The sequence below is a fragment of the Xyrauchen texanus genome, chromosome 23 (assembly GCF_025860055.1).
Source record: "Xyrauchen texanus isolate HMW12.3.18 chromosome 23, RBS_HiC_50CHRs, whole genome shotgun sequence".
Lineage (NCBI taxonomy): Eukaryota > Metazoa > Chordata > Actinopteri > Cypriniformes > Catostomidae > Xyrauchen > Xyrauchen texanus.
Window position 1 is genome coordinate 16,809,425 of NC_068298.1, and position 22,056 is coordinate 16,831,480.

Below are 22,056 nucleotides of genomic sequence, written 5' to 3' on the forward strand. Positions count from 1 at the left end.
ATTTCATTATTTATTTAAATATTTAATGATTTTATTAGTAGTGGTACCTTCAAGGGGAAATTTTTTGTACCTCTAGTTAAATAAAATTGTACCTTTAATTAAAACTAATGTTAGGTACATGATTGCATACCTTTAAATGTACATTTATTTGTTTTGTTCCTCTGGGAACAGCATTGTTCCCCTTCTGTCGCTCTCTCCACGTTGTGTCAGAGAAGCGACACTAGGGGTCTCTCTTGAGCGCCTATATTCACTTCTGAACTATGAAAAAAGGCCAATGAGAGTTGGCAACCAGTATTTGCATGTCCCGCCCCCGGACATACGGTTATTTAAGCTGCGCAAATACGGGAGTTCATTCAGAAAAAATTTTCTGAGCCGATGGTCCGGTCTGCAACTGCTGCGTGTACACACCGAGTTCCTGCTATCCTCTGCTGCATGCTGTTGGATCTTACGGCACACAACAGTGGCTTTCTCCTGTTTGCACGGCTGTGCATTTCCTGCCCCTGAGCGCTTCGACAGTGCAGAATATTAAAGATCTCTTTCGAGTTCTTATTTCTTAAAAGAGTGATTTTATTTTAAAAGAGTAATTTCCTCTAAAAGAGAAAAACACAGCGGCGTTGAACATCCTTTTAAGGATGCGTCTTTTTCAAGATGCCCTTCTGCCCCTGTGTTGTTCCTGGATGTGGTAGAGTACGCTCCGCTTCCGACGGCCACAGGCGTTGCCTCGTGTGTCTGGGCAGCGATCACACCGAGGCTGCGTTTGTGGATGGTTCGTGTTCTCATTGCGAGAACATGACCATGACAACGTTGCGGTCGCGGCTTGCTTACAACCGCAAGCAAGCCACTCCAGCCGCCCCCCGCGTCGCTCCTTCTTCCCACGGGATTGAGGACGATGCGGCTGGCGATGGAGGCGATTCAGGGATGGCAGCAGGTGCAGCTCCGCCGGGTACGCCCCCTCAGACCACCCGCGCCCCGACACGCTCGTTGACTCCCGTCCCCGCTCGAGGTGACGGCGACTCGCCTCACAGCCAGTCTGCCTACCCTCTTGCGATGGAAGCAGACGAGTTCGCTGCGACATCAGAGGGCATGGGATCTGATGCCGAGGACTCCTCTGGGCTGCCGCCTTCGGGCTTGCACGCCCAGGAAGAGGCCGACGCGCAGATGTCCGATATGCTTTCCCGGGCAGCCAACAGCGTGGGCTTGGACTGGAACCCTCCATCCTCCCCACACCCTTCAGGGATCAGGTGGTGAACCTGCAAGCGCTGCCCCGAGAGGAGGCAGACCCAGCCCTTTCACTGCTGTGTCCAGTACGTGCTTTACGTATTTATCTGGACCACACACAGAGCACTAGACGCTCTGAGCAGCTCTTCGTCTGCTTTGGGGGACAGCAGAAAGAGAACGCTGTCTCCAAGCAGAGACTCGCCCACTGGGTTGTCGACGCCATTTCCCTGGCTTATCACACCCAGGCCGTGCCCCCCCCCCCTTGCGGGTCCGAGCTCACTCCACCAGGAGTGTTGTGTCCTCATGGGCACTGGCTAGGGGCACTGCCCTAGCAGACATCTGTAGAGCAGCGGGCTGGGCAACACCTAATACTTTTGCGAGATTCTATAATCTCCGAGTTGAGTCAGTATCGTCCCGTGTTTTCTCAGGTCCGAGCCCGCAGAACTCGGTAGCACGCTGACGATCTGACCGGGTGAACTGCTTGCGCCTAGCGCCCTTTCCTCCTAACCAAGGGAAAACAGTGCGCCTTCGTTCCCAGGAGATCCCATGTTTGGGACGCTGGTTGATTCTTCCCTAGCCCTCGTGGGTCGCAGTTCAGCGGAGGAAATCGCCGACCCAAGCCACTGCGGGTACCGCAAGCTACCCTGTACTGGTATAGGTGGTCCACAGGTAAGGCCTCCTGTTCGGACTCCCCTGTGTGTAATGCCACGGTACTGTCCCCTCTCGAGCGGAACCCTGTGTTTCCCTTAGGCAGTAACAGCTGCCCCGGTCCCCGTGTTGTATGCTTCCCCCCTCTACGAGGCTGGATCTACCACCGCACCAACTTTTCCACTTAGGCCCTAAGTAGGCCTCTGATGTGTTTGCCACTAAAATTTGCCTCCCCTCCCGGGTAGGCGTGGCCTCCGCAGGGTCTTCTCCGCCCTGAATAAGGGCTAAGACCCCCTTCCCTCAATGCCCTCAAGGGCCCCAGCCGTAGTTGCTCTATGCGAGAAACATAGAGAGAAAAGAGGCCCAGCCAGGCTGGCCTGTTCCCATGTTGGCGGCCATCACCTTGTTCCCCCCTCCAGGGTAACGATAAGGAGTCTGATGGCTTAAATGGGGCATTGGGGAAGGGTACGTGCAGCCTGATGCAGTTGGTCGTTTTGCATGTAGGTATACCTGCTCGCTCCTGCATCAGCAGTTCACGTACACGGCTCAGCGCATGGCACTTTAGAAGTGGACCCCTAGTGTCGCTTCTCTGACACAACGTGGAGAGAGCGACAGAAGGGGAAAGTCTAGGTTACCTATGTAACCTCTGTTCCCCGATGGAGAGAACGAGACGTTGTGTCTCCCCTGCCACGTCGCTGAGCCGAGCCACTGTTGTAGCCGGACCATTTCCGGCTCCTCAGAAATATCCTGAATGAACTCCCGTATTTGCGGCGCTTAAATACCCGTATGTCTGGGGCGGGACATGCAAATACTGGTTGCCAACTCTCATTGGCCTTTTTTCATAGCTCAGAGGTGAATATCGGCGCTCAAGAGAGACCCCTAGTGTCGCTTCTCTGACACAACGTCTCGTTCCCTCCATCGGGGAACGGAGGTTACATACGTAACCTAGACGTTTCATGTACAGCTGCATTGAAACAAAGTCTGTTGTGAAAAGAGCTATACAAATACATTGACTTGACTAGACTTATGGGTACCCAAAAAAAGGGGTAACACCACAGTGATGGCTTTGCACCTTTAATTGTACCTTTTTTCTGAGAGTGTTGCTGTATAGTAAAGAGCTATTTCAAAATAATCATTTTATGTTCTTTGGACAAAATAACAGCATACAGGTTTGCAACAAAATGAGGGTGAGAAAATTATGAATTATTGCTTTTAAAAAAGTCGATGGCACCGAAATACTGGACATTTCGATTAAATTTGAGGAATGGGAGGAACGAATGAAGTGAATGAAGTTATAGAAATGTGAAAATTGTAAGAAAATTGGAGGGTCAAACACAGTGTGAGACATGATCTATATTATATCAATTACATCTTGTTTTCTGTCATGCTATGTTTATTTGAGACACTTTGACTGGTAATTGACATGAAGCTAGAGAAGAAACAGCCTGCTCTCATCTGTTCATCAGAGCGAAGACGAGTGGAACTATACAGGGCAGAGCGGGCAGAAGGTATCTCAATGTCACTGTCACGGCAGGAGACAAAGCCTGTGTTAATGAGCCTCTCTCTGTCACCATCAGTCTAAACATACATACGCACTCAACTACCCACCTAAATACACACTCCATTTCACAACTCATGTAAATATTTCCACCCACAATGACTCAGTCACCCACTTAAAGACACAGTATCACTCATTCTCAAGAGAGGCCCTCCATACAGATTTGGCACTAGTAAAACATCTACTACAACATAATGAAATACGTTTTGCTTACAAGTTGCTTGCCAACAATTTTTATTACGTCAGGTTACACAGCAACATTTGAATGGCCATCAATAGAGAAAAATGCTTTTTGCAGCCAAACGGTGTAGTTAAAATATCTACCAGCAGGGGCTAACTGGACCATGCTAACCAAGCAAGACTACTGAAATGTCCGTAATAATCTACACATATGAAAATAAATGATCATGAAGGAAAAGTGTGTGATAGAGACAGAGTAAGAGAGAAAGTAGGTATTTCAGAGGTGGTGAAGTGAAGAGTTATCTAATAAAATGTCTCAATGCACTCCGAACAGAGAAAGCAAGAAGTATGAAAAGATGCATGAGAAATGCATTGTGGGTGGCAGCGATTCTTATTCCTGACATCTATTATTCAATCATTAGCTTTTCAACGGGTTGACTTGCTGTCAGTTCTTTAGCAGCAGTGCTTTGCAACTTGTAGTGTTGGAGTGTTTAGAGCACTTGAGGACTCTCAAGAGATTCAAATCAAACAGGAATGTGAGTACATTCAGCTGCTAAATGCCATTTTTAAGAGGGTTAAGAGAGCAGTCAGGGCATCTTCATATTCAGTTACTGCTCAGTAACAATGACAGCCATTGGAATATGTGATAATTATTGTGCTAACAACTATACAAGATCATACACACAAAATCATGACAATGACTGTATAAAAATGCATAAGTGTAAAAAGCATATCTGTTAAATGAATGTTTGAATAATAGACTGAGCAGTGAGTTGTAATGTGCTATGGTGTTTACTCTAAGTGAACATGTGCACATGTTATGTTAACGCTGAAGTGTGTAATTTCAGTGCCACAAGCACGACTGCATGGAATTGCAAAAATAAACTTTGTTTTCAAACAATCTTCCGAATACGCCCCCAGTCTGCCATTGATCAAACAAACTGACTGTCCTGCCCCCAACTCACGCCATTGGTTGAGTCAATATTGTTGTGTCAGACTGGATGGGTCTGAATACAGAGGATTTTTATAGCGCCACATCAAAATTAAGGCTTGCTAATAGTTATTTCTGCATATTAAGATAGGAGAAATAATTTTAACACCCAAAAAAGTTACACACTTCAGCTTTAACAAGCTATTTCCACTTAATGTGACCCTTAAAAGTATAGTTCACCCAAAAATGGAAATTCTATCATTATTTACTCACTCTCATTTTGTTCCAAATTCATTTGACTTTGTGTAGATCACCAGAGGGGATGTTTCGAAAGACTGCTCTCACTGCTCTTTTAAAAAAATCAAAAACCATTAAAGTACCATAATATTAGTCCGTACTTCTAATAGAGCACTATATTCCAAGTCTTATGAAGTCATACTATTTCAACTGTGGTCTATTTCTTAAACAAAGCTATTGTATGGCTCATAAAAACTTGGAATATAGTGATTTCGTACTTTTAAAGCTCTTGTAGTCCTTTTTGGAGCAAGTCAAGTCAAGTCAATTTTATTGTATAGCACCTTTCACAACACACATCATTTCAAAGCAGCTTTACAGAAGATCAGGCATTAACAGAAGATAAAACTGTAATGTCAATAATGTCGATGAATCATAATTGTGTAATTAGAAAAAATACAATTGTTAATCGTGTTTAAAACTAAGTAATTAAATAATAATTGTACTAATAATCCCAGTGAGCAAGCTGAAGGCTGTGGCAAGCTCCAAATTTGTCCTTTTGTGTTCCAAAGAAAGCATTTTGAACAATGGAACAAAGATATATTCATATATATATATATCTTTTTTTTTTTAATTATGCCTTTACATTTCTTTCATAGCTGTAGTCTAGTGTAGTCAAGTTTCTTTTACTTGAATAAAACTAGTACATTTAGATTAGATGATACAGAATAAATGAAGTACATTTATTAGGTTAACTGGTAACAGGTCACACTTTAAATTAGGTGTAGTTAACAACAATGTACGAACATTACAATACATAAAAGACAATATAGTATACTGTGTAACTACAGTTCTCGCAAGATTGGGGTAAAGTTAATAGTGTAACTAATGTAATTAAATGCATGTACTTTAAATGTATACAAGTACAATGCAACAAAACAAAGGTACAAAATATGTACACTGTATAAACTGCTTCAGTACATCGTAGTTAAAAATGCACTCATTAACCCCCTCCCCCCCCCCTTCATTAAAATTTTTTACCTCTAAAGAAATGAATAATCATTTTGTAACATGTGTATAAAATCATGACCACTCATGTGAGATGAAAGGTTCAGTCATATCACTTTATCCTACATGGGGGCAGGCATGTTAACGTCACAAGACCAGCTGTATACTATACACTACAATCTCAAATAAATCTCAGTAACTGCCCTGTTATTGGACACTTTCATTAATGGATTAAATTAATCATGGCTGATTGTGTATAGTGAATTTCTCCAATGGCATTGGTAACTGAAGACTACTGTTTTTGAATGATGGAGCTTCCAGGCCACTAGGTGTCACTGTAAGCTACTTCAACATACTTAAAACAATTACTGAGCGCATATTTAAAGATACATTATATCATTTTTTTACAGTGTGTGAGTAGCAAACTATTAATAACTAATCACCCAAGTTGTTTCTTTAAATCTTTTCATTAATTTCATTCACAACTCATGATTTTACCTGCGTCGTTCGAAGAGGGTCTCATCCGGGTCAAAGTTCACTGTTGGATGGCTTTGGGGCAGCAGTGAGGCAGATGTGTGTTCTGTCGACAGTGCTATGGCTCGAGATACACGTGGGGGTGCATGCACACATATACCGCTCGCCTGTAAAAAGGAGAAGATTCGAAGGTTAAATTTGATCAATCTTGGACTCAGTTTTGGCAGATGTCCAGCTGAGAAAGCAATTAATGAGACAAACTCTCCATGCAAAACTTCCGCCCAATTCAGCTAATTGTCTGCCTGATGGTGCCGTGTTTGCCTCTTGTTTGTTTGTTCGAGTTTGATGACAAAATAATTTACATAACAAAACAAGGCATTGTTGGGTTTGCCAGACACTCTTTCAATAATCATAACACTTCACAGTCTAGCGAGAGTAAACAAGGCTCTAATTCCCCTTCGCATACAGCGAAATGCTATTGTTTTTATATGGGACAACACAATAATAATCATGCCCCACTCTCGTGCTGGGTGTGTGAGATAATGGAGTCTTGCCATTCTTTCAGGTGCAATAAATTACAAATGCCTGTTAATGTTTTGCTTGCGGTTTAATTATTTGCCACTGGTTTAATTTCCCATGGGGGCTGGTCCAGGGCTTAATTTTGCTGTGTAATGCTGGTGGCGTATTGTGCCCATGAATGAATATGTGCGTCTAGGTAAACAGAATCTGGAATTCTGATGGGATCAGAGACAGGAGATCAATAGAGCAAGGACGTCTTCTTCATGTGGCTGGGGACAGCTGCAGAATAGGACACTACATTTGACTGAACCCATAGCAAATATGTATAAACTTTTAACGTGTTCTAATACACAACGTGTGGAGGATTAGATCCACTCACAATCATTCACAAAATGTGCGCACACACACACATACACACGGATAAACAGTCAAATCAACAAATTGTTGTTGAGCTAAATGACATGATTATGAGTGTAGTTTAGTAGAAGCTCTTTCTAGCAAAAATCACTGGGGAGGATAAATAGATACTGTTGATGTGTGTGTGTGAGAGAGAGTTACAAAGAGAGAAAGAGATTAAGAGAAAGAGTGAAAGAGAGAACAAGACAGAGACAAAAGCTGTAAGATCAGAATGTTCTGACACTAATGCAATCCTGATGCAACATATTAGAGCACTGCAACACTTCTTTTTCTAGCTCTCTCTCCATAGGTTTTCAATTTTTCTTGCTCACTTTCTGAGGGAAATTCACTAAGGTGTAAATTGAGCACACTGACTGCGTGGCTTTTGTACACCCATTGTCTGCATTCTTTTAACCAGAGGTGGGCAGTAACACACTACATTTACTCCATTACACTGACTTGAGTAACTTAAAAAAAAAAAACTTTTAGAGTAGGTTTAAAAGTGGGTACTTTTTACTCTCACTCAAGTAAATTTCTAATGATTTTTTTTGTACTTTTACTTCTTTACATTATTGGTCTATAAGTTGCAGTATGTAACAGTTTTCATGTAATATTTGCCTTTTGCTTGCCAATGTAAGAACGGCTTGTAACACAACTTAAATAACAAGCTATCTTGCTTCGTAACTTTAAAATAATTTCAACTATCTACTCTTTATACTAAAAGTCAGGTATACAGGATAAATTTAAGCAAATACATGATATACAATAGTGCAACATAACAGGGCAGTGCAACAGTAAATTAAAACAGTAAAAAAAACAGTCTGGTATAGTTTTTAGTATGTAGCTGTATGTGTGTATCAGTATGCTATGTTAGCTGATAAGTAGTTTTTGTTTAGTCTCAAAGTTTGTAGTAAAATAATCATAACTGTGTAATTTTAATTATGCTACCTCATCTGTCAGCATGATGCTGTTGAATCATGTTCAGTCTCTTTGAACGTTACTTCATTGTTTTGGCTGATGCTCGCTCGCATCCCTAGGAAGTGTGTGCACGTACAACAGGTAGCTTGCTGCAGTTCACTTAATGGCCACAGGTGTCATTAATAACAAGGGTTTCTGAATCTTACATACTGCACCTTTAATTTTAGTTCATGTGTAATTTATTGAGAGATTAAGCTACAAGCGCTGTCACAGACAGTCACTCAAGTCATCACTGCTGCAGCATCCAACTCTTCAAATTGAAACACTTTCTTCGCTCCGCACAGTGAAAAAAATAATAGTTTCGTAATGCATTGCCTTCATTTAACACCAAGACAAGCTGATTTTTCAAGATTAAAATCTCAGCTTCAATTTAAGGCAGCACACTGAGGTAAGTTTTGGTTCTAATGCTAACGCTGCCTTTTGGTGATAATTTAACTGGATAATTTTATGACATCCATTTTTAAGTGTACATTTTCTAATCAGTGCAGCAATATCAGTGCACTTAGTCCCTCTTCCGCATGTTATGAGCAGTATTTACACATTTACTGGAAACTATTGAAGCTACTTCGGGCAGATTAACTGTATAAATCCATGTAAATATCCAAGTTAAGTGGCAATGCCTTTTGCTCTGCAGTTCACCTGACTGACAACTGGAATGCGAACAGACAGCATTTCTGTGCTAGCACAGCGAGGGGCGCGAGGCACACATGTCAGAGATGTGTGGACGTGAGTCGATCGTATGGTGAAGAGAGTGGCTGTGTCTGTAATCGTTCACTCATTTACTATTTCCTATATAGTGAATGGCAGTTAGAGCACTATATCTAAGCAGTGAATGAACAAAATGAGTGAGTGAATTCGGCCGCTGACGTATACACAGAGTGTCGGAGCTCTGGGGCTGTTGCAGAAACAACATCACATATGTACTTTCAAAATACTTGGGCTTTACTTGTTATTCTTATTAAATAATATATTATTACAATAAATCTTCATTCTGTTTGTCATTTTTAATATATACTCTATTTTAATATAAAGAGTAAACACATTTGATCAAATAAAGAGTGCATTTTAAAATGATATTATGTTATTTTAATCAAGAAATGTTTTGTCAAAAAGTAATTTAACACATACAGCATGAAATAAAACATTGCAGGCGTGAAGAAAGCAGTAAACTCCCAGCTGGTCCGATTGTGGGCAATTAACCATTGTTGAGTGTACATCAATGTACAATCGAAATTAAAGTGCATTGTGGGTAAGAATGAGTGAACAAAAGTAGGGAACAAGTGGCTTACTCAGATATCAGACACTCCTACAAATAGTGCACTAAATAGTGGATAGGGGGCAGTTTCAGACACAGTTTTGATCCAGAAACCTCCAAAAGTGTCAAAAGTGGTGCGGTAGACTGTATAGTGTGTCTGTATATATCAAAAAACTTATCTTCATCATTTGATGAATTACTGCTGCCATAATCAATAGAAAATATACAAAAACAATGTGTTTAGGAACGTTAACCCAAATTACTAAAAAATTACATCATAAAATATCGAAATAAATAACTAATTACGTAATAAAATTGTTAAGAAACTAAAATCATTTAATTAATCTTTAAATCACTATTCAAAGGATTAATTCACCCAAAAATGAAAATTCTCTCATTCTTTTCCACTATACATTTCCACCTTTTACCAGTCCTGACCAGTAGGAGGTGATATGCACGAGGAATGTATATCACCAAAAAACTAAATAAGAAATATGTGGATGTGAAAGTGAAGATTTATAGTTAAAAAAAAAAAAGACTTAAATACTAAATATCGGTTTCTCACCCACACCTATTATATTGCTTCTGTAGATAAGTATTCATCCACTGGAGTCATGTGGATTCATTTTATGTGGACTTTGTGATTTTTTTGAGCTTCAAAATTCTGGTTGCTTCACTTGCATTGTATGGACCTACAGAGCTGAAATATTCTTCTTAAAATCTTTGTTTGTGTTCTGCTGAAGAAAGAAAGTCATACACATCTGGGATGGCATGGAGCACGAGCAAATGATGAGAGAATTTTCATTTCATTCCTTAATCAAATTAAATTTACTACCTGCTTTTCATGGGCTGGAATAACGAGATGTTTATTGTGCCTGGAAAATAGTGCTGTGTTTTGTGAATAAAACAAAATCTATAATGAGCCTAAGTTACATAGAAAATGAAGTGTGACTGTGCTGACGCCACTGTTGGAGAGACACTAACTAAAAGTTGTGATGCTACTAGTTGTGAAGTTAACATTTTTCAGTAACTTGACAGTAGCTCCACTATTTTTACATTAGTGAACTTTTTTCCAGTAACAAGCTACATTTTCCAAAGAGTATTAAAAAATATAACATTTTTACATTTTTTGGTGAACGCAACAAAGGAGCCGAAGGAGAAATCAAATGCACTCACCTAAAACGTCCTATGTTATATGTAGTGCTGGGAAAATCCAAATCATTTAACTGAATCGGTTCTTTTAGATTATCTATATGAACCGGTTACAATAAACAATTCACTTATAAATATGACCGTTGAGAACTACAATTCATGTTATTAAGTCAGTTTGTTTGTCGATCATGTAAATTAATTAGTTCACATAAATTATTCACTGATTCACTTGAGCCCCTGCACAGCCTTATAGAAACTTTACCATAAAATTGCTGCATAAGTTATTTTTGAAGCCCTAGCACCCCCATAGACCCATCATATGTAACTGTTTAGTGAAATCCTATGTCTTCTTTACTCACTCAATTCTGCTCTCTCGCTCAAACGCTCTCGTAAATTCATGTTGACACACTCAACCCAGCGGATGCTACTGTAACTGAACTATAAATGGCAACATTCCATGTAGACAATCCAGCCTAATCCCAGACTCCCACACACACACACACACTTTCCCTAATGCTCCCTTTTGTGTGTGCTCATGGGAAATCATTAGTGGCCAGTCTGAAAGTATGGCTCTTTCCTGTTGTAATTTACTCTGTGTTGTGGGTCTTACATCTCTGTGGCCTTGATTAATGTGATTGTGCTTCTTAATGTTTGTGTGTGTGTGTATGTATCTGGGGCCCTCTGGGGAGCTGTGGCACAGGAGTATAGCATGGGTTTGTGCATGTGAGAGTGTGTGTGATTGTTTCTCTCATTTGAGGGTTATTAATATCAGGCAGGCGGCAGAGGATGTGCTGGCTAATAGTAAATCAGAGATAAGAGATTATTTAAATATCCAATGCCTTTTATCTGTATCTCATGTAACCAGTCCTCCTCGACCCACTCCGAGCGGGATTCGAACCAGCATCTCCGGCATGAGAGGTGGGCATGCTAATGAGGAGGCTAAAGGATACAGCCTCTAGTATCAGTCTCCAGGCCAGGAGAGTGAGGTTTACATACTGCACATCTACCTACCAGCTGGCTCCTGTTACACACACTTTCCTAAAACGAGTGTTAGGAGCACATAACAAGACACAACCACTTGAATACACATAAAAACATGCATGTGACAGCATCAATGTACCTTTATTAATAAAGCTGTGATTTCTATTGGTTTACAAAAGCAATAAGCCAATAAGAGGTTGTGCGTCACAGTGAATTTAGCACACTTAAGAAGCATTGTTAGAAACAACATGAAGCATGATAATTGCTTATTGCTTTGCTTGGTTATGTTGGTGGTTGCCAGGCAATTGCTATGTGGCTGCTAAATTCTTGCTTACTGGCCCAAGTCAAAAAAGTCCACCCTAATGTCTCGGTGATATTCAGTTCACTAAATATGGCTCTGGGTCCCTCCTTCAGTGTCTATGAGAAAACTGTTCTTATGATCACTAATATAAGTTAATCAGTCAAAACAATAATTCTTCTATTCTGACCAGATATTTTGATACTTTCTCTTCTCCTCCCACTCTCTCTCTCTTTTGTCAAAATTTCTCCCTCACTTCTGCTCAGTAACTGTTAAAAATAGTGCTTCATAAATCATGCATTTTTTTTACAGAGCGGGGTGGGGTGGGGTGGGGGCACTTTAAAGGGAGAAATGAAAAGAGAAAAAGCACATTCAATGAGAGATTTGACGAGTGAGGTGTCACATTGGAGATAGAGCATGGCCATAGGGCTCTTTCCGGCATCGCACTAAGATGTGCCATCATGGTTTAACAACAGAATTGGATTCATGTACAAAAATAATCATTACAGAAACTTCAATATGTGTGCTAAAGACAACAGAACAGTCCACTTACGCAGACACCTTTGGCTTAGCAGAGGCATTTTGACACATACTGGGCATACTGTGACAGACCACTTGTGAAAATGCTTCTATTTAGCATTTTTCTAATTACAAATTATATTATCAGTAGCCTAAATTGAGTGAAACCTGAATTAAATAATGTAAATTAATTTCAGATTTTATTTGTATTTGGTATGCCGCCCTTTTGCTTAAATGATCTTAAATGACACTCAAGTTAGCACGCATTCCACAATTTTGTGCAAAACCTGATGATCCATGTTATCAAAGCATGGTTTGAGAATGTCCCAAAGAGGGCCTTGTGTGCTTTAATGGAAGTAAGGAAATCTGACATTTGGACAAATGAGCTGAAGGAATAGTACATTGTATGGAGAAAGATGCAATGGAAGTGAATGGTGACTGAGGTTGTCATTGTGCCTGACATCTCCTTTTGTGTTCTATCCTTAAACATGGCTACTGTTACACATTCACTTATTGGATAGTGACCTAAAAATAGTGCAGAATCCTAAATATGTATTCTTCTACTTTAAGTCACATTGTTTTTTCTTTGTTTTATTTTTATTCTATTTAAATCCCAAAACAAGATTCTGAATCCCTGTTTTCAATGTGGACTGCATCAAATGTCAGTTTTCCTTCAATTCATTCCACAGGTTACACAGGGAAAATCACTGTCAAGTTCTGATCAGCCCTCTAGACTGCACTTTACAACTCAAAACGCTCAAACACTCTCTCCGGTCTAATTGGTCGCACTCCCCATGACATGTCCTTTAAATCTGGGTCGACAGCTGTTGATCGCTGAGGAGTGAGGGGAAAAGAGAGAAAGAATGGGAGCACAAATCGGATGTAACACATTTTCCACTAGTACAGCTCCCATAAAAAGAGACACACACATTGATAAAAAGACATAGGAAAGAAGAATGCCACAGATTTCATAAAGTCTCTGATCTATTATTTTTTTTTTTTTAACAAAAGCCAAATCTTACTGCAGTTTAACCAATCCAAGGACTCTAGTGCGGCATTACCTTTCAAAGAGAAATGTTGTATGCATGGAAAGGTCACAAACCTACACACATGTGCTCTAACCACAAACTCAAGGCACTCTTACAGTCTCGGTCACACACAACATCCCATTATTAAGCAATACTGCACAGTGTCTATGGTGTGTACTCAAAGCTGAAGGACACAATATTATGTTTTTTAATGTGACATGCATTAGTTTTGAAGAAGATACTTTTAAACTGTGGTTTTCTATGCAAGAAGCCACTCCTAATTTATAACTACAATCAAGCTACCATACCTCTAATTTATATGATTGAGTGGAAAGCATACTTTAGGGATGAATTACAGTATTTTGACACAACAAAAAAACATGCAAAATGTAAAGCAAGGACTGAAATTAACCAGAGAGTCACTTCTGGTAATGATTCAATGAAATTATCTGAATTAACAGATTGACTAAAATGAATCAATATACTACGTTGCACAACACCATTTCGCAAAATTATTAATCATTATTAGCAGTTTATAAGAGACTATGTGGATTATTTGCACTTTGAAAATGTATCTATCAAAACACATTCATTTAAAATGAACTAATAAAAATAAAAATATGATTAAAATGGTGAAATGTGAAAGAAATGGTGACCAGTCACAACAACTAAAATGTATATGGCCCTTCCATTTATTTAAATTTGAACCTACAATCTTATCTTTTTCTCACTGATATGCATTAACTATTCATATACAGTACTGTATATTTAACATTACAGACATATGCAGTAGAGATTTGGACATTTAGATGTGGAAATATAGCTAAACATCATACTGTAGCAGTAGAGAGATGCATTCAGTGTAAGATCAGGCTTGAACAGCCTGTGGCAGTGTGAAATTGGTTATTTTTTTACCTGTGATCAGTGCATCACACTATAACGCTTTAATGTGAAGTTATATTGCCCAAAAGTACATGTAATAGTTCCTCTAGGACCATGCTTTTCAAACTTCACAGGAGCTACATCAAGCATCTCGATTATCCTGTGAGGAATAAATAGCATGTTCATATTTCACTCATCAAAGGCCACTCTGATTTCTACAAATTCTACGAACCACACACAAACGCAGTTGTAAACACTCTCACACACCCACGCTGTACTGTTGAATCTAAACTGGAGTATTTTACACATAACAGTGGAGAGGATAAGTGGTTATAGAGCTTTGATGAATAATGCGTTGTGTGAGTGCATTTGAGTGTTTGTGTGTGTGTGTGTGTGTGTGTGTGTGTGTGTGTGTGTGTGTGTGTGTGTGTGTGTGTGTGTGTTTTGCATTGGGTGTTAAAGTGAAAAGTTCAATACAGTCCAATCATGCAAAAGCAGAACAAACATTGCTCGCATTTAATATTTTATGAGCACTTGCCCTCCTGATCTTGCTAACACACGCAAGCGGTGTTATTGCTGTTTAAACTCCTCCTGCCCGTGCGAAAGTGTCATCAGTGAGAAAGTGAGAGAGGTTTGTCAGGGAGTTCCTGGAGAGCGATGGAATAAGTGCATGGTCAAAAAAACATTCTTACAAACAGTAGTCAGAGAGAGATAGAGCGAGAGAGAGAGAGAGAGAGAGAGAGAGAGAGAGAGAGAGAGAGAGAGAGTGATGAACAGAACTAAAATGTTTATTAAAAGGAAAAAATAGTAGAACTTTTTTTGCTTTGACTTTCTTTAGGCTTTAAGACTTAAAGGACTAGTTCAAAAATTCTGGTCCATCTTTTCAATGCAATGGCAGTTGATAGGGACTCACTAAAGCTTAAAAGAGGACCCAGAAGAATGTGACTCATGTGTCATATGCCAAGTCTACTGAAGACATACGATAGGTTTTGGTATGAAATAAACAACAATTTAAAATCTTGATGTCTGTTGTGTGCTCATCATGAGTGCACGACAGAAGCTTGTTAATAGCGTATAGCGCTAAAAACATTGTAAGTTCTTGTGTAAGTACATTATGACAGAATTTCCATTTTCGGGGGAACTATTCCTTTAACCATCACCTTGTTTTTCTTAGAGTATGTGTCACTCACCTGTGTGCTGACTTTACTTTTGGCCGCTACGGCTTGTTTCAGAGCTTGTCTAATAATGACGTGTAGTCTGAGCACCACGGCCTCAATGTCCTGCTCACCCCTCATGGCAGTAGCGAGTGAGCCCAGTTCCTCCACGTATACCCTCCAGTGAGGCTGCACCTCCACCGCTCCCCCCAGACATGCCCCCATGGTGCTGACGCAGAGAGGGCGACACGGTCGAGCCTCCAGCAGCCCTTGACAGTGTGGGCAGTACCACAGCTTCAGCAGTGAGCGCCCACAGTCCCTGCCTGCCCGAAGATGCTGGGTCGTATTTACCACTTCGATGCCCAGGTTCAGCGCTTGTAGGAAGACCCGAGTGGCCAGGAGTGAGCGAGAAAGTCGGGTCATCATCATCTTAGGAAAGGACCCAAATGCAGAGGTTCCGCGCCATGCCCCAAGAAGGCATTCCTCTGAAATGCCCGCCACAGCCCCATTGCCAAGGAGATGCCGGTAGGTGAGGGGAAAAAGGCGAGAGAAGAAGGTCGAGACCATGTCGTTTACATTGGCATCTGATCCCAGGATGTAAAGAGACATGTCCAGGAATAACTGAGTGACTGCTCCACTGGCACCAGCCCCCAAACCAGGAAACTCCTCTCTTATCATCATCAGAGTTGAATTACGACCCAGACGAAGCACCATGTCAAATGCCTCTGAAAAAGAAAAAAGAAAAAGAGTAATGGAAAGGCACGTTTTAGATGACAGACGGGTGGGAAATTTACTTTTTTTTGGCCATCCGATTAGATCCTTCACCAGCCATTTTAAATGAAGGACTCACGCTATATAGATAAAATTCATCAAATGACAAGCAGTGACAGAGAGGAGGAGATGCACGCTTACTCCATTTCTGTGGAGTGATGAAATTATGAAACTAAATCTCCAAGGTTTTGATTCATGAGAAATAAGGGCTCATGGGTTTAATCAAAGAGCATTATAAAACATGTGAAAGTGAAGAAATTAGGACAGAAATATTTACTATAGCATAATATAATATAAATATATAAAAAATATATTTTTATAAATAAAATAGTCTAATATTAAATACAGGAGTTCCAAAACAACAGTGTTAATGTAAACCATTAGAAATATGTTCATATTTAAAACATTATTTTTCATGTCATTTATACGTTTTTAAAGCCTCAAAAGTAAGTCATATAACACAATTTTAATATTTGATTATTTGAAGTTAAATATGAAATATGTATGAAGTATAGTGCAAGTTGTTTACATAGAAACATCCTGTAGATGGAAAATTAAAAAAAATAGCACGAACAGCTACAGAAAATCTGGACAGATGTACAAATTGTGAACTCTGTTCTTCGAGATCTATTTAAATGCTTTACTTAAATAAGCACACATCTTTGCAACTAAGAGACAGTATTTCTTGTCAAAGGCCAATCCAAGATGTCTTAAAGGTTGCCCACCGCAGTGGCTGGTAGAAGGCAAAATCACCCACCACATTGAAAAAATACCTGCATTTGACTGGTGCCTGGTGTTAATTTCCCAGAAGTATCAAAAGTAACAAATCTATTCATTGAAAACTATTCAACATCTCTGAATTTCACATATTTTATTGACACCCTCTAACAATTTTACTGATTCAGGGAAATCAAAGTAAATGACTAAAAGAAAAAATTCTGATAGGAAATAATCCACAGAATCTCTTCCTTGCAGACATGCTTGCACACTCCTAATCCTTGAAAGTAAATAGTGAGTAAAAAGGAAGAAAGAAAAGTGTTCTCTTAAGATGAAAACCATGATGTCCTTATAAAACAACAAGAGAGCTTTTCAAGAGTCTTATAGCTTTAAAAAGCATTCATTCATCCACACTGGATGCTGTGAGTGATGCTGAGATTTTCAGAAAACAGCAAAGCATCTGGGAGGGTGAGAGAGACATTATCAGTGGTATCTCAAAGAGTGAAGCCTTATCAGCACAAAGGCAAAGAAGGATTGCAACCAAACCACTCAGGCAAACTCCTTTGTCCAAAACGAGGGCTATTAGGAGAGAGAAAGAAGCAGGAGAGAGGAAAGCACTATTTATTTTCAAAACGATGTTCGAGTAAAAATTATTAACAATGCCTGTAATTTCACATAAATGATTCAGATGGGTTTGGGATCTGCTTAGTTATTACTAAGTTGGAACTGTCTTTTTATTATCCATGGAACACAAAAGAGGAGGTTAGGCAGAATGACAGCCTCAGTCACCATTCACTTTAACTGTATTTTTTTCTGTAATTTAAGTCAGTGGTGACTGAGGCTCACATTCTGCATCACACTTTTTGTCCCAAAAAGAAATAGTCATATGAGTTTGGATCAGCAGTCAAATATGACAAAGATTTTATTTTTAAGCAAATATTTTCTTTAACTTAATATTTATGTAATTATGTATATAATAATACAGTGGCAGTTCTGAGCAGTCTGTGATTGATTATATTCTGTGATTGAAAATAATAATAATAATAATAATACAAGTAGTATAGTAGTATGCAATTCTGACAACAAAGTGCCTCAGAGATCAGCTAGCACTCTCCCACACACAGAGTCACTGAATGACGCTGTGGTGTGCTGTGCTGAGATTTACCGTAACAGAGTGAGTATTGCTGTGGTCAGAGAGGCTATGTTGCGTTCTGTGTTGATGTTAGAGTTTAGACTATGAGTTTACCCACTGAGCACATACACACTTTCCTCTGTGATCAACGAGCTCTCAGACGCTCTGAATGCCAAACAGGACACACAAGGAGAAAAGAGTGAAAACACTCCCATAAGTAAAAAAAATAACAACCGACACACTTACGCACACACAGACTGTCACTCACATAAATTCATATGCAAACACATTCATCACAGCACACAAACACATGCTGTTTGCAAAAGCACCGATATAAATATCTTATGCCTATACACTCATCATCAACCTTCAGACAACAGCATTCATATTTATGAACAAACATTGTCACACACAAAACAAGTACATTTAAAAATGGCAATGACATTTGAGACTGGACATGTCTATATATTTATATACAGGATTGGGAGGGTTACTTATGAAATGTATTCCACTACAGATTACAGAATACATTTTGTAAAATGTAATTTGTAACGTATTCCATTAGATTACTCAAGGACAGTAACATATTCTAAATACTTTGGATTACTTCTTCAGCACTGGTAGATTTTTTCACTTGTTTTGACTATACAAACTCTGCCAGTACAGTAATACAAAATAAACATGTTAAAAATACGTTCTCTGAAAAACCTAAATATTTCATGCAGTGTTGTTACTAAACAAGATAAATCAATTTGATCTTGTTTTAAGGATGTTTAGATATTTTTACAGGAAAGCAATACAAAAAATATTATCAAGAATATGATTTTTGCCCTAATATCAAAGATCTTACTAGAAAAATTTAATTATGATCCAACTTGAATTTTCTTGATAAAACAAATATGATTGTGCCTGGTAACATGTGCATGTAAAATGACTAGAATTAGCATTTTAGCTTAGCGTAAAGCTGACAATTTACACAATTTATATTTCTTCTGCTCCAAATTACTTCAAACGTCTCATTCCGTCCTTCGGATGAGACGTTAAACCGAGGTCCTGACTCTCTGTGGTCATTAAAAATCCCAGGATGCTTCTCGTAAAGAGTAGGGGGTGTAACCCCGGTGTCCTGGCCAAATTCCCCCCATTGGCCCCCATCTATCATGGCCTTGTATTAATCTCCATCCCTGAATTGGCTACATCAATCTACCATCTCCTCTCTGCCAATAGCTAGTGTGTGGTGGGCGTTCTGGTGCACTATGGCTGCCGTCGCATCATCCAGGTGGATGCTGCACACTGGTGGTGGTTGAGGAGATTCCCCCTATACTATGTATAGTGCTTTGAGTGCCAAGAAATGCGCTATATAAATATAATGAATTATTATTATTATTATTATTATTATTATTCTCTGTCTGCTCGTATACATCATGAGAAAGTGTTTTACGGCTGTTCAAATGCACTTTGGATCACATCATTTATATGTGTAAATGTTTTTCATCTGAAAGGACTAAATATTAAATGAAACAAATGACAATAAAATGCAAAGTAATCTTTTTGAATGTAACTGTATTCTAATTACCAATTATTTCAATTGTAACTGTAATGGAATACAGTTACTTATATTTTGTATTTTAATATATGTAATCCTGTTACATGTATTTCATTACTCCCCAACCCTGTGTGTGTGTGTATGTATGTATATATATATATATATATATATATATATATATATATATATATATATATATATATATATATATATACACACACACACACACATACAGTAAATATAAGAGCTGGAGTGGAGACCAGACCATCTCTAAGACAGTAATTCTCTTACTCTAATTCTGCTGAATTACAGACAAATGGCATCCCCTATCAGACATCTTTACATTTATTCAAATGTATTTACCTTTTCCTGTGGCACTACTGATTTACTATTGTGTCGTATGAGCAGCCTCAGAGACACAGGTTCCGGTCCCATGGAAACCACGAAGCTATTGCGTTCACATAAACAATGAACATTTTACACCACTGACAATTAGGGTTAGGGTTTAGGTTAGGGCACAGGGTTGATAAAATAGTAGGAATTTCTGTTGTCTGTATTAAATAATTTAAACTAAACTAAAAATACAACTTGCATTACAAGTCGCTTTTGGCTTCCACTATGTGGACACTAATCCGAGAACCTGGAGCTAACATACATTATTCCACACATTCAACAACACTTCCAGCTTCAGCCACTGGGGCAGTGATTCCAATTTCGGTAAGCACAGATTTTAAAAACAGAAATTTCCACCTCCTGTTGCAAAAGTCTTTGTGAGATCAGTCTGGTTCTTTTCTGAGACCATAAGCTGAGACCCGGAACAAGGTCATATTTATGTGGTCTTGAGAGGTCTCTAATATTTACTACTATTCCTTGCATACAGAAAATGTGCATACTCTGCACAGCATACATACTGCATACTCCTGCTGCAAATTGTGCAACACATCTACTGCACACAGTCATACAATTCCTTTTAATCATGCTTACACAAAGGATATATTCTAGAGCTTTGTGGTACTAATGTCTTGAGGTATCTGCTCCCAAGCCACCAAGAATGAGAGAGAGAGAGAGAGAGAGAGAGAGAGAGAGAAAGAGAGAGAGAACTAGAGAGCTTGTCAGTTGAGCTCTGGTTCTTTCCACTATACTTCATCAATCTCCCTGAAAGCCTTGTGTAAGGCAGACAAAAGCTGCTGTATCACTTGCAAAGCCATTGTGGACTGTAGCAGTGGAAGAGAGCATCTCTCTTTTTAATGCAATGCTGTATTAGGGGTCATTCAGATCACTGTAGAACTCAGTCTGCTCTTGTTTCCTGCGTCTGGTCTGGGCTAGAGGTCCACAGGCAGGCCCAGTATCAGGTGTTCTCTAATGGGGTGAGCACAGATGTCTTAAACAACACAGAACAATAGTGAAAATAGGGTCTGGTTTTGTTTAATAGGGATGTCCAGTCTCTAGTGAAAGTTATGATTTGGAAAGGCCAGCGACCTGGATGATGATGTCTGTTAGATTAAGTGGGAGTTTTTTTGTTAAACACATACAAGACTTTTACTTTTCTGTGCGGATTAAGAGTTGATGGTGTTTGAAGTGAAGTTCAAGTGAACGGAGTGAATGATTTGCCCCAATAGTCTTCAGCTGCAACACTTTAAAGGAATAGATTACCCCAAAATGAAATGTTTTGTTGGGTAGCCAAACACGTCGCACCAAATTAGAGTATGCACATGAGCTATGATGGAGGGGAATACATTTCAGTCTGTTCCTCACACAAAGCATGATTTGACTCCTAAAAATATATATTGCACAAGTCATGTTAACTTCTTTTATAGTGCTTTCTTGTCCTTTTTCTGAACTTTACAGGCCTTAGTCTCTACATATGTCATCATAGTATGGAATAGAGCAGCCTGATCAGTTCTCTTATTGTGTTCCACAGAAGAATGTCATACAAATTTGGAGTGACACACGGGTAAGACAGAATTTTCCTTTTTGGATAAATTTTTCCTTTAAGGAGGATGGCTATGATGATGTCCTTGCATTTGAGTTTTACATAAATGCATCATGTCTGTCCTCTGTTCTAAAGAGGAACATAATATATCCACTCAGTTCTACAAACTACCTCCTCAATCATGGCTGAGACTTTAGATAAAAGGTACTCTGCACTAGGATGTTTCACAGGTATCTGATTTCCAACCACTCAGGCTATTTATCATTATTGTCGATGGATGTGGAACCAAGGAGCTCTGATGGTGCTTTATTTATGATCCAGCAGATAGATGAACTCAGGCCAAAAGCATTCAGCAGTGTAGTGAGAATGCATCAGTGAGGGCAGGGTGAGTTATGACATTGCAATGAACTGAACTTTTGAGTGAAAAGTAATTAAAAAAAACCATAAATATGTATATTTCATTTAAGCCACCGTAAATGATTTGTACCCTTAAGATGCAAGCAAGAGTAAACGCAAACACAAGAGTTTGCCATTAAACTATGGATGT

General features: G+C 39.3%; 1 protein-coding gene across 1 annotated transcript in view; it reads right to left on the reverse strand.

Annotated features, from left to right (window-relative positions):
• The window catches only part of LOC127617232 (glypican-3-like), a 193,456-nt gene that overhangs the window by 61,686 nt on the left and 109,714 nt on the right, over positions 1–22,056 (reverse strand). The window contains exons 3-4 of the mRNA XM_052089171.1: positions 15,450–16,138; positions 6,276–6,418 (exon numbers count right to left, since the gene is read on the reverse strand). Of these exons, the coding sequence (XP_051945131.1) occupies positions 6,276–6,418; positions 15,450–16,138 (832 nt within the window). The remainder of the gene's footprint in view (positions 1–6,275; positions 6,419–15,449; positions 16,139–22,056) is intronic.